Source organism: Mustela nigripes, chromosome 16, assembly GCF_022355385.1.
Source record: "Mustela nigripes isolate SB6536 chromosome 16, MUSNIG.SB6536, whole genome shotgun sequence".
Classification (NCBI taxonomy): Eukaryota; Metazoa; Chordata; class Mammalia; order Carnivora; family Mustelidae; genus Mustela; species Mustela nigripes.
The window spans coordinates 51527056-51539479 of record NC_081572.1 but is presented as its reverse complement, the minus strand read 5'-3'; the positions used below and the strand labels follow the sequence as shown (position 1 = coordinate 51539479).

General features: G+C 45.0%; 1 protein-coding gene across 3 annotated transcripts in view; it reads right to left on the bottom strand.

Moving 5' to 3' along the window:
• Positions 1-237: 237 nt before the first annotated feature.
• Positions 238-12424, bottom strand: part of CDRT4 (CMT1A duplicated region transcript 4) — a 40399-nt gene continuing 28212 nt past the window's right edge. For all 3 annotated transcript variants that reach the window (XM_059378458.1, XM_059378456.1, XM_059378457.1), the window contains 2 exons: positions 4070-4144; positions 238-2353 (listed from right to left, as the gene is read on the bottom strand). In XM_059378458.1, the coding sequence (XP_059234441.1) occupies positions 1911-2353; positions 4070-4109 (483 nt within the window). In that variant the 5' untranslated portion in view covers positions 4110-4144 and the 3' untranslated portion in view covers positions 238-1910. The remainder of the gene's footprint in view (positions 2354-4069; positions 4145-12424) is intronic.

The following is a 12424-nucleotide window of genomic DNA, read 5'->3' as shown; positions in this document are numbered from 1 at the left end:
AGGGACTGGAAGAAATAATCCCAAATCTCGATAAACTCTAACACTCAATGCTGGACATTTGCTGAGACTAGCTTTGCTCATGAGAACCTGAGAGACATCCCTGTGCTCCCAGAACAGGCAAATCTACTCACAAATCTACCCAAAATATACTCTGGCTTTAAAATCCCATGAAAGGAGAGGAGAGAGAAAAATTCTTATTGGGAGAAATTTACCACCTGCTTCCATGTCTATAAATGATCCACGGACACGAAATACAGTCATTCACATTCACTGGAAACCACCTATATTTTTGCAAGAATTCATTCTGGCCAAGACCTGGCAACCCAGGAATGGGTCCAGGGCTTCTAATTTGTGAAGCTGTCCCAACGCTACTCACAGCAGCCAGAGGTGAGTGCTAAAATTTCTGCAAGATTCCTGTATGGAGAGAATGCATGTGTAGGGCAAACTTGACTTCTTCAAATGGCATTTATAGCAACTTGCCTCTACATGTCTGTTAGGGAAGCAAGATGGGTATCAACTGCTTCACGAATGTAAATACAGAAATTCAGAAGAAGCTACCAATGGAGGCATGCTATAGTCAATAGATAAACCCCAGTCGTGAGATCAGCTAGGTCTCCCTATCATAACCAGATTCCCCTTGCATCTAAAGACAAAGCCTGTCCGCTTTGAGACTGTTTTTTAACATCACTTGCTTTGGGGCCAATTGGGAACTGCCCAGAGCACGGATGGACCAATGCTAAGTGTGGTCTGACAAATTACAGCTGGGGTTCAGCCAGGAACTTCTCCCCTGCCAACTCGACTCCACAAGGCAAACCTTAAAGTAGTACAGGGGAGGAAATCCTCCGTTTCTCAGCAGGGGACACTCACGCCCCCACTGCCGCTTTGTAAACCCACCACGGAGTAAACATCTCAATTCCAAGTTCAGGTGCCTGGTGGAACAAGGTAGGCTCACTCAGAACACCAGAGTGCCGGTTTTGAAGCTAATGTATTCCTGGCTTCAAGCTTATCCTTTCATCCAACGCTGAGATGTTGGCATTCAGGATTCCGCAAACCACATTCCTGCTTTCCTCCCTGATAGGTTCTGCCCATAGGGGGTATGGGGCAGTGAGGGGGAGCTTTGAGGCTGGAAGGGGAGGAAGGAATTCTCTCCTGGTTTGCTTCCTGTGTACCCCTCTGCTGGCTTCCTGTCCCTGTCTGTTTCCACTGGCAACGCTTCTTGTTCTCTCGGGCAGGGTCAATTCCTTCCAGAAGCATTTGAGTCCAGTTTTTTGGTTTTCTCCACCATCACAGAATCAACTTCAGCCAAAGAGCTTCCCCTACACAGAGACTGAGATACCCTCCCTGCTGGAAATTTCCTCCAAGCTCAAGGACACCAGAAGCCACTGAGGAGTATCCCCCATCCTGCCCAGTCTCAAAAATCTGAAATTGAGCCCACATGCCCACTCTCCAAGTGCCTAACTTTTAATAAGTCCAATATCTTGCCTTTGCTCCCCCAGCCTTGGGAAACCTGCTTTCTTGCAGGTGGCTACCTGCACTAATACCATTGGGTTCTCGTCCCACCTTTCCAGTTACCTGGTTAGTAATTCTTTCTATTGGATTACCTCTGGTATAGTAACCGGTGTGGTTTCTGTGTCCTGCCTGGACTGGAACTCATTCAACCTCAGTTACGTTCTAAGCATATATGGCAGGAACTGGGGTGTGGGGTTTCCCAACCCCATCAGACTGTGATGCTGGAGGGGGTATACCTGCCCATCCACGGCCCACATTCAGATCTGGTTTATCTCAGCCAACCTCTGCACAAGCAGGGACAAGTTCACATTTAAAGGACATAGGGAAATTTACAGCACATGGAGCTTAATTACTGTACGATCTTGGTGGAGGGGTGGAGGGATGACTGCAGGAGCTCCCTGCTAAACACTTGAATGTTTCTCTTTGCTGACTAGCAGGGAGCTGTATGGAAGCAGCCTCATCATGGGTTTTCGAGAGAAGATGATCTTGTTATAGTTTGCAGTGGGATTTTCTCTGGAATCCGTGTGGAAGTGCCTTGGCTCTGGCATAGCGGTGGGACCAGTGGCTGGAACAGAGTAAGAGCTCCACACTGATAACATGTCCTTCAACATCAAGTTTCCAGGGCCCTTAGATGACTTTTTCCTTTTCAGCTGTGTGATGCTGGCCAGCTTGTTCTGCCTCGATGACGGTTGGCTTTCCTCGAGTGCCTGCGCATATTCCAGATCTCTAGCTTTGCTTTTCTCAATGAGTCTCTTCACCATCGGGGACATATATGTCACATAGGCTGGCCAAGGATTGTGTTTCTCAAGCACACACAGGGGAAGCCCAATGTTCTCTGTGAGTCCTACCAGCAAAGAGAAAGACAGGTGATTTACAGGAGCTTGTCTACAATAATCTTCAAAGAACTAGGGGGTATTAGGACCACATTTTGAACTTTTCCCCATCATGCATAATTTGGTCTTATACCCCTTGTATTCAGTGAGAATAAAATCAAAGCCAAAGATGGGAGATTGAATGACATTCCATAGGGTATATCAATTAAAAAACAGCATGGTGGTAAAGGGTGGGAAACTTGGGAGTCCAGCAGGCTGGGCTTCCGACCTTTGTATAATATTAAACTGTTTACACTCTGGACTTCTATTTCTTTTCCACCAACAAAAGTGGTTACCAAGAGGCCACTGTAAGGATTAAATAAAGCAATATATTTTAAGGGCTTGGAATGGTTCAGCTTAGGGCCTAAAAACATGGGCTCTGTGATGAGATTGGTTGAGCCCAAATTCCTTCTATACCCATGCAATCCCTGTGAACCTGAGGAACCCCTTAGCCTTTTTAAACCTTAGTTGCTTTCGGTGCAAAATCGTGGTTAGAATATAATCAATTTCATAGAGCCTTTTGTGGGTTAAAGGAAATGTAAAGCTTTTTGCACCGTACCTGGCACATAATAATCAGTAAATGGTAACTATGAACATTTTGGCTATGTCTCCTCTCCTGTACTATTTTGTTTAGTCCCCCAGTTAACTGAGGATGAGCTCGAGGCCAACCAGCTTGCATAACTAGTGAACAGTGGGTTTGAACTCAAATCTAACGGGCTCAGAAATCTATAAGCTTTTCACTATAGTTCTGGCCAGAAGTTTTGAGTATTTGGGGTAGGGAGGCTTTCTTAGAAAATTCTATTTATGAGTTTAACAAGCTTCTTCCTTTGTAGATACCAAATCATGGGAAGGTCATTCCCTCCCTCTTCCCTCCACAACTTCACTCTGTCTAGCAGAAATGCCTCGTGATTTCTCTCCTGACGGTGCTACATTCCTTGTTTTCTCAGATGGTGCATACTTTGGTCATACTTTTTCAATAGGGATTTGGGAGGCAAGGAAGTTAAAAGGTTGATCTTGCCATCTTCAATGTAAATTCTGTGAAAAACACTATCATTGGGCATAATCAGAGAAAATACAGATCATACAGTTATTCCCAGGCTGCCTTGTGGACATTCAGGAGCCAGAGCTCACCTAGGGACAGATCTGTCAGTAAAGAATGTGTTTTGAAAGGCTTCATTTCCCTGCAAAAGTTGCATATTATTCTGCCTAAGGCAAGATGTGTGACATCACCTCTCACGAAAAGAAAAAAAAATGCACATCGAAGCTTCCAAATGCAGACTCGATGGTTCATCTTCGTCTCCTCCAAGCAAAGGCAAAATGCCAAGATCTCAGGGCGCCTGGATAGCTCAGTCACTAGAGTATGCACAAGACTCTTGGTCTAGGAGTTGTGAGTTCAAGCCCCAGGTTGTGTCCATGGAGATTACTTAAAAATAAAGTTTAAAAAAAAATACAAAGTATCTTGCAGGTTGAGGCATTTGCTCATGTGTGGCAGAGGTGAAACTATATTTGTCTGGAACAAAATTATCAACAACTCCTCCTTCATCTCCCAGACATGCTGTATACTTTCTACCTGCATAACAAAAGTGGCCACCTTGAGCCCCACCTCTATGTCTCCCCACCCCCAGATCTCTCAGCTTTAGCCCTCAGCTCGCAGCAGGAGCTCCCATTGCTAAGGTCCCAAGCCCTACCTTCTTCTGTCTTTATCTTTCGTGCATCGATCACCTCCATCACTAAAGAGTTCTTCACATCGAAGGCCCAAAGACCTTGGGGAAAATAGCACTTGTTAGCCAGAGTGAACTGAGAGAAGAGCACGCACTTTCCACGGAGCTGGGGAGGGGCTACATGGGCTCAACACAAGAGGTCAAAATAAACATCATTTTCTCTACCAGCATCCATGCATGGTCATGTTACTGGGCCAAGCTTCTGTCTCCTGGATGCACTTCTCAGCCAGCATTTCAGGGGAGGTGGTCATACCCGTGGGCAGTTTGATGGGAAGTGTGGTCTAGTGGTCCTCAAACTGTAGGATGCACCTGTCTAGAGGGCTTGTTAAGACCCTGAGTGCAGAGCCCCAACTCCAGAGTTCCTGATTCGACAATCAACGTTCCAAATCGTTAGTGGGGAGGAAAATGTTGACCATCTGTGAGGTTTTATTATTAACCCCTAGTCACAGGAAACAGATCCAGGAGGTCTCTGTAGGTCCTTTCCAGTTTAAGACTAGAAAATGTGCATCTCGGAATTTTTAGCCAAGCATTCGTTATTTTGTAAGTTCTGTCTGGCCATCTCTGTGGACCTTGAATATTTGAAATGCCATGGAACATTTCTACCAACACCTGTGAATGTCCAGTGAAAAAAGTCTCAGACGGTTTTTCCCAAGTTCCCAGGTGATGCTGGTGCTATGGGTCAGGAGATCACACTTGAAGAACCTCCAGTGTAGAGCAGGGCTTCTCAAACTTCAGTGAAGACTAACATTGCCTGGAGAGCTTGTTCAAGCAGACACCTTGGCCTGCCCACCCCGCGACTCCGACTCAGCATGCCAGGGGAGGTTGCTGGTCTGATTCTGACTCAGTAGATCTGCTTGGGATACCTGGGAATGTGCATTTCTAAGAAGCTCTCAGGGGAGGCTGCTGGTCTGAGAACCACACACTGAGTAAATGCTGCTTTAACTGAATAATGATCCCAGGCGTTTCTTTCTGCAGCAGCATCTGCAGGGGTTGACTTGCTGGTGTGTGAAACATTCCCCTGAGATAAGCAAATTCCCAGGTTTCCCACCTATTTTTTCCCACCTATTTTTTCCCTCCCTACTGACATGGCCAACCTTAAATCCCACTATATTTCTAAAGTAAGTTATTCCCAATGTCAACATTTTATTATAACACACTTAACAAAGGATAGTGCATCCGAAATATTTATTCATACTCTTTTTTTAAAAAAAGTTACTTTTTGTCAAACCTGCTCAGATCCAGGCCTTATGAAGTCCCTACTGTTCTGTCTTAGTGGCAATCTTTCATGACAACACATTTTTAGGAGAATGCACAGTATCATTTTTCTGAGGTTAGAGAAGAATAATGTTCACATGGACCTCTAGCCTACAGCTTCAGGTAATAATGAACAACAAAAAAAGAAAGTTCTGTATCTCCTTCGAAGGCCGACCATGGATCTCAGGATTGCAGACCACTCATCCCAAGTCCCCAGTAATGAAGAGATTGTCACCCAGGGCTCACCCAGCACACCTGTTCACCTCCAAAGGAAGAGATTTCTTGACTTATCTGCCATGTGGCAGAACTTTTGGAAATGTATGATAGGATTCATCCATCCTACCAGATGATGGGGAAATGTTTTGAATTCATTATATTTGGAGGGGGGTTGGATAAGGCTTTTTATCCTTGCATCTAAGTTTCTAGCTAATAAACCCCAAAGCCTCAAAGAGGCTCAGTTCTTAGCAAACCGTTTGTTTCAATGCCCACGTGCATTCACATAACCCAACATCGTGCCCAAAGCCTCTCACCATATCTCACGGGACCCCCTACACGAGTCTTCTGTGGCTCTTAAACAATTCTACAGAGTGGTAGGTTTTTGCTATACCTGCTGATGCAGGAACCAGGAAACTACAAACCCAAGGCAGGGAATGTTTGAGACGGCCTCAGAACTCATGGGGAGGACTTGTTTGTTTGTTTGAAAATAAAGGAGAAAAATAGTTGACATTAAGTCTGAAGACAAGCTGTGGGCTTTTATAATTTCCTTCAACTCTGGCACAAAGGTTCCATTTTTGTCTCCCTATAAATGAAATGCAAACCAGCAGTCTACAGACAGAAACAGCATTGATGGGAGGGGCAGGAGGCATAACATTGAAGTGGGTTTCTTGTTTCTCCTACAGGCACAAAGGCTTATGTTCAATCCACTGGGTTTTCAAGCCCAGCCCTTCCCACCCCAACCCATCTCTTGTCCCACCATTTCCAGAACCTCATCTGATATGCTGCCCTTGCCTTAAATAAATTCAAAGGAGTGACACTTACCTAGAATCTGTCACAGATTTGTGACTCTGATCGTGTTCCTTAATGTCTTAGGACCTCCGTTATCTCTCTGCTCTGTTCTTCTCACAGAGGTTATGGTTGTTATAATAAACTGTCCAGAAACTAAAGTGCTTCTAAACCAGCAGTCCTCCAACTTTACTGCGTATTGGAATTACCAGGGATCTTTTAAAAATTCATATGTCTGGTTCCTACCTGCAGCACTGTGATTTAGTTGGAATGGAATGGAATGGAATGCAGCCATCAGAATTTAAAAGTTTGGTTCTAGTATGCAGCAAAGTTGGGAACCACTGTTCTAGGAACCAAATCAAGAAACACTGACTATTTGTAGGGTATTCATTACTTAGAAATAGGAAACAGGTTTGGGGGATCATTTAGTCCTTTTGCAATTTTAAGAGATACTTTCATTGAAGGATCCTTGGATATATATGTATAAATATACATGGTACTAAAAGTCAGTGGCCTTTAAATATTTAAAAGTGCATTTCCACTACTACCTGCCAATACCAGAATTTACTTGGATCAAAGGACAGCCAGAGCCTTTAAGTACTGAGCTAAGAAAACTGGCTGTGAATAGCATTCTCATCCAAAGCTAAATCTCACCCTCTGTCTGTGGCCACAAGCTGCATCCTTATCACAGGAAACCATCTTGCAAAGGGATTTTGTGGATTCCAGGCAGGACTGATGGATGAGTGCATTGACACAAGTCAACCCCACTCAGACTTTCTAGCCCACTAATGCTGTGGAAGTAGTGCTCTTTGCACGCTCATGAAGGGCAAAACATTATCTTAATCCAGTGCTTCCTAAACCATGTCCCATAGAATGCAAGAATCTCTCAAGACATTAATTGGTGTTACACTTAAAGAGTGGGGAAATAGAGCCACCCTGTAAGGCTACGTAGATTGTTTAATCCAGGGGACAAAGCAGGCATGCCTCAGTCAGGGAAGTTTCAAGAATGACCTGTTCAATAAATTCCTTTAGTGCAGGAACTTCTCAAGAGCCTGTAATATGCTACCTTGCCCTTTTACCTTCCAAAAGGGACATCGCTATGTAATACCCCCTCATCTCATTTGACCAGGACTTCATCCATCCACCCATCCATCCAAACACTGGATAGAGCATATCATGGAACTCGTAACCAGTAAACATTTGCGTGGATTCTAAAGCAATCTTTGTGGATTCTAAAGCATCCTTGTTGTGGAACTCTGAGCATCAGACACAGCGATAACATAAGAGGACGGAAGGATGAACTTGCTCAAGGTAGAGCCAGATCTTCAATGACGCCCTTCCACTGAAACCAGCCTCAGAAACTCAGTCCTGCAAAGGAGTCCGCACCAAGAACAAGCCAACATGAGGGCCTTGTGCTCCATTGGAAGCTAGATCTATTTTCCTCTTTTCAGCCTATCTCCTCTCTCCCCTGCTCCACACTGCAGGCATCTCATCTTGCTTACCTCTCATCTCCCACTCCTCTCCTTGAGCCACACCCAAGAGTCGTGTCTGGCCCCAGAAGGAGAACAATTTCCCAAACAGGAAACTGATGTGGGGTGTTGTTTCACCTCTGCCTGCTCTCTACCCCCACACCTCGCATATCCTCCCCTGCCCTCTGTTTCCTTTTCTGCCCTCTGGCTACTCTTCATTTATTTTGGCTGAAGAGGAAGCGGCTACTTAGGTTATTAGCATCTTGGAAGGTTTATCTCTAATATCAGCAGAAATGTTCCTGGGCAGAAATCAACTTGGTACAGTGTGCGGTTGATGTGTTGGTGTCCATCCTAAGTGGCCTGCCCAAGAGACACAGACAGCCCCCCTCTTATAAGCCAAATGCCTGCTCTGACCTCCTGCATTCCAGGGACATACAGTGCACATCCAACAAGCTTCCCATTAACCCTGCCTCATCATGACTGTCTCCATCTCACTACTCTACCCCATCCCATGGATGTTATGGAAACCCTTGTCATAGTCTTATCTCTACCTGTTCAGCTCTAGGGGGATACACACATTATAATGGTTTGATGTGTCTTTAAGGACACTGATATGGGGTACATAGGGAAACCTAGAACTGTTAAGAGAGAGTGAGAGTGGGGAAAGGCAAGCTAGTCTCCCCCTCTCTATATGCAGCAATATGCTGGCCCACTTGCTATCCTCCCCGAACACATACACTCCAGACTCCAAGGAGAGGAGAAACAAGCCCATTACTGCACTCTGTTAAGTTGTACCTGATGGACAGCTTAATTGGTAGCTGTCAGCATGTTCTGATATAGACCATGCCTCTCTCTGGGGGAATCAACTGTCTCTAACTACATCTAGGGTGGGGAGGTGGGAGTTTATTCAGAATTGCCCAACATCTAAAACACAGACCTGGCGTTACTGAATCACCATTTATGGTGGGTGGGAGGGGGATACACTGCTTCTGGAAAATGCATCTGTTCTCTACACATTTTCTCTAACGGTTATGCATGTGCCTTGAGAGAGACGGAGTGGAAATAAAGTCCAAGTACCTATGGCCAAGCGATATCAATTCATTCACACAGGCATGCATTCAACACCGAGTTCCAAGCACTACACCTTTAATGTGTGTGGGTTGTGCTCACCCAAAACACCTTGTGAATTCTCCACGTTCACCCTTTGCTGTGGGGTCATTTCTCCTCAATGTCAAAGGCCTACAAGGCAGATCTGTTTTCTCTGCCAATAACAAATCAAACAAGAATAATCCTTCATCAGTCTTATTCATCCTCAAGGAAAAAAAAAAAAAAAAAACACAGAAAAGTCTCTGTGCAGAGGTCAAGGCAAGCCCCAGGAGGCACTCTGCAGAGGGTCACTGAGCAGCCCCATATTCCAGGTACCGCAGTGAGGGCTGGAGACACAAAGCAGAACTGGGCATAGCCTTGGTTCAAGGAATTCGCAGCCCCTTGAAGAGGGCAGATCACAAGCTTCCTAGCTCAGCCTGGGTGAGGAGAGATGTCAAACAACAGATTGGAGAAGAGAAGATGTGTTTGTGCTGAGCCTTGGAAGGCAAGGGAAATAATGGCCGGCAGGCATGGTTTAAATGCCAGCCTCAGTGTTGTCAAATGTTGAGTGGTGTGCTCAGGGTCCACATTGTTCTTCCAATTTGCAGATCATAGAGGCTATTTCCAAATGGTATCCTTTCTGCGTATGAACCACAGTGCTGAGCTGGCTGAAGGAACACTTTACAAATTCACTACAGGAAGAATCACAGGCCATTGTATACCTATCCAGCAGAGCCACGGATCTGAATTTTATATCTAACCCAAGGTCTACTCAGTCATAAATATTAAAATATCCATCTTAAGATGTAATATGAAGACCCATTAGGCATAAAGCACATGCGGACATGTTATCTGTAGCTCAAGTTCCTAATCTTAACATCAAATTTCCAGAACAAGCCAAACAGGCATAATCCGAGGAGAAGAGCTTTTCAACATTTCCTTTCATGGACATTCTGGGGACACCTGTGCCTGGATAAGCTAGACAGGTAGGACAGATGTGGAAAAACAGGCAGCGAGAAATAGTCTTATAATTTCCTCTTCAGGAAACCAAATATGGAAGGCTGTCAGCAGTTTGTGCACAGAGACCCTCCCTCTGCCTGGAAGCTGGCTCATGAGCCGTGGGACTATGAAAATGTGGGCCCCGCGATGTTTAATCAATCAGAGAAAGGAAGTCCTGCTTCACGGGAACAATGGAGCATTGTGAACCTATGTAACACATGGGGGAAACAGGCAGGCATTTCCCAGGACTGGCCTCCCTCAATGGGCCAGGCCACCCCCTTTGGAAATGCTCAGAGCACTAGAAACCCAGGCCAGCGTTTGTTTTGAAGAAGGTGAGTTGCATTTGAGACATGGCCTTGAAGCAAAACACTAAAGTAGCTGCCTTCTATAGGATTCAATTGTTCCATCAGCCTATTGACAGTACGTCCATAGCATCACATAATCACCCCAGTTCGTGCCAGCATGTGAGAAAATCCACTCATCGCCCGTGGCTTGCACCCAGCCCTTGGGTCACAGACAACTCTGAATTATAATTAAATCAAAATTTTCAAACGCCTGGGGATTTTGTTGTCCCTACCTAAACCACAATCCCAACAAATTGTCCTCCTGAAAACTGAGAGATTGACTGTGCTTTGTCCCAGATCCCCTTGCTCATACTCAGCGACAACCTCGGTCCTAACACAACTCACAAAATGGAAATGAAGCAAAAGGAAGAGGTGATGTTTGGGACCGAGGCCAAGGATGGAGAGCTTTGAAGATGGGTACTCAGTGCTATTACTGGTGGACTGTTGGGTTAAGGAGGCTAATTTCAGTACTGTGCTAAGATAGTTCTATCTGATTAGCATAGTCCCATACTCCTTCCTGAATGCGGCCAGCCCCCTCGTGCACTGGCAGACTGTGGGGAGGAATCAGAACAAATCATCACCTTTCTTAAAAAAGCAATTCAAGGCGTGTGTCCTGTCAGTGTTGGCCAGTTGCATCTTGCTGTTTTTATTTACATGTGATCTCGTAACAGAGATCATACACCAGCACTATAGAAAGTTTGGAAAATATTCTTTTTTTAATTTCACAATCCTGTTTGCCAATACACAACATTTATTTGAGCACTCGTGTTCTTGGCTTACATGGTGATGGCCACAGGATGTACACATCCTTCTAAATCCATCCTTTTTGTCCTAACATGAAGTTTGTATTTTTTCAAATGAGGCAAGATGGAATTGGGAGGGAGACAAACCATGACTTTTTTTTTTTAATTTTTTTTATCTTTTTTATTTTACTTTTTTTAATTAACATATAATGTATTATTAGCCCCAGGGGTACAGGTCTGTGAATCACCAGGTTTACACCCTTCACAGCACTCACCATAGCACATTACCTTCCCCAGTGTCCGTTAAACCCAACACCCTCTCCCTCCCCCCCTCCCCCCAGCAACCCTCAGTTTGTTTTGCGAGATTAAGAGTCTCTTATGGTCTGTCTCCCTCCTGATCCCATCTTGTTTCAGTTCTTTTCTTTTCTTATCTCCCAAACCCCCCACGTTGCCTCTCAACTTCCTCATATCAGGGAGAGCATATGGTAGTTGTCTTTCTCTGATTGACCATAAGACACTCTTAATCTCACAAAACAAACTGAGGGTTGCGGTGGGAGGGGGTAGGGAGAGGGTGGTGGGGTTACGGACACTGGGGAAGGTAATGTGCTATCGTGAGTGCTGTGAAGGGTGTAAACCTGGCGATTCACAGACCCTGGGGCTACTAATAAATTATATGTTAATAAAAAATTTTAAACAAAATTTTAAAGATTGTATTTTCTCATGTTCTTAAAGTCCTCATGGTTATTTTAGAGGCTGCTTCGTAATCCATCAAGTGAATGACCTATTATGAATCATGCCTGCATTTGGGGATTTTAAGGTGTTCCAATTTTAGCTGCTGTAAGTGATGGCAGTGTCTTTTATTTTTTTTTTTTTTTAAAGATTTTATTTATTTATCAGAGAGAGAGAGGGGGAGAGAGCAAGCACAGGCAGACAGAATGGCAGGCAGAGGGAGAAGCAGGCTCCCTGCTGAGCAAGGAGCCCGATGTGGGACTCGATCCCAGGACGATGGGATCATGACCTGAGCCGAAGGCAGCCGCTTAACCAACTGAGCCACCCAGGCGTCCCAGATGGCAGTGTCTTTTAAATGGAGAATTCATTGGTGCCCTTCTATAGCAAGGTGCTCAGGAAATGTTGGCTGCTGGGTTTTAGTCTCCCAAAGATCTTAGTACTGCCAAAACCACTCTCCTCTCAATGCTGAGAGGTGATTTGTGTCCTCCCTGCTCCCCTGTCTTCATGGACAAAGAGCAATTGGGATATTTGTAGCTATAGTCTCTAGGGGTCCTACCATCTCCTAGGTCTGTCGTTCACTGGAGCACAACCCATGATGACAAGGTCAGAAAGTAATACAAAATCTGGGAGTGACTGCTCCCAGTGCCAAAATGAGGCCGACTTCAGGCAGAACTGTAGCTAAACTCTTCCCTCTGC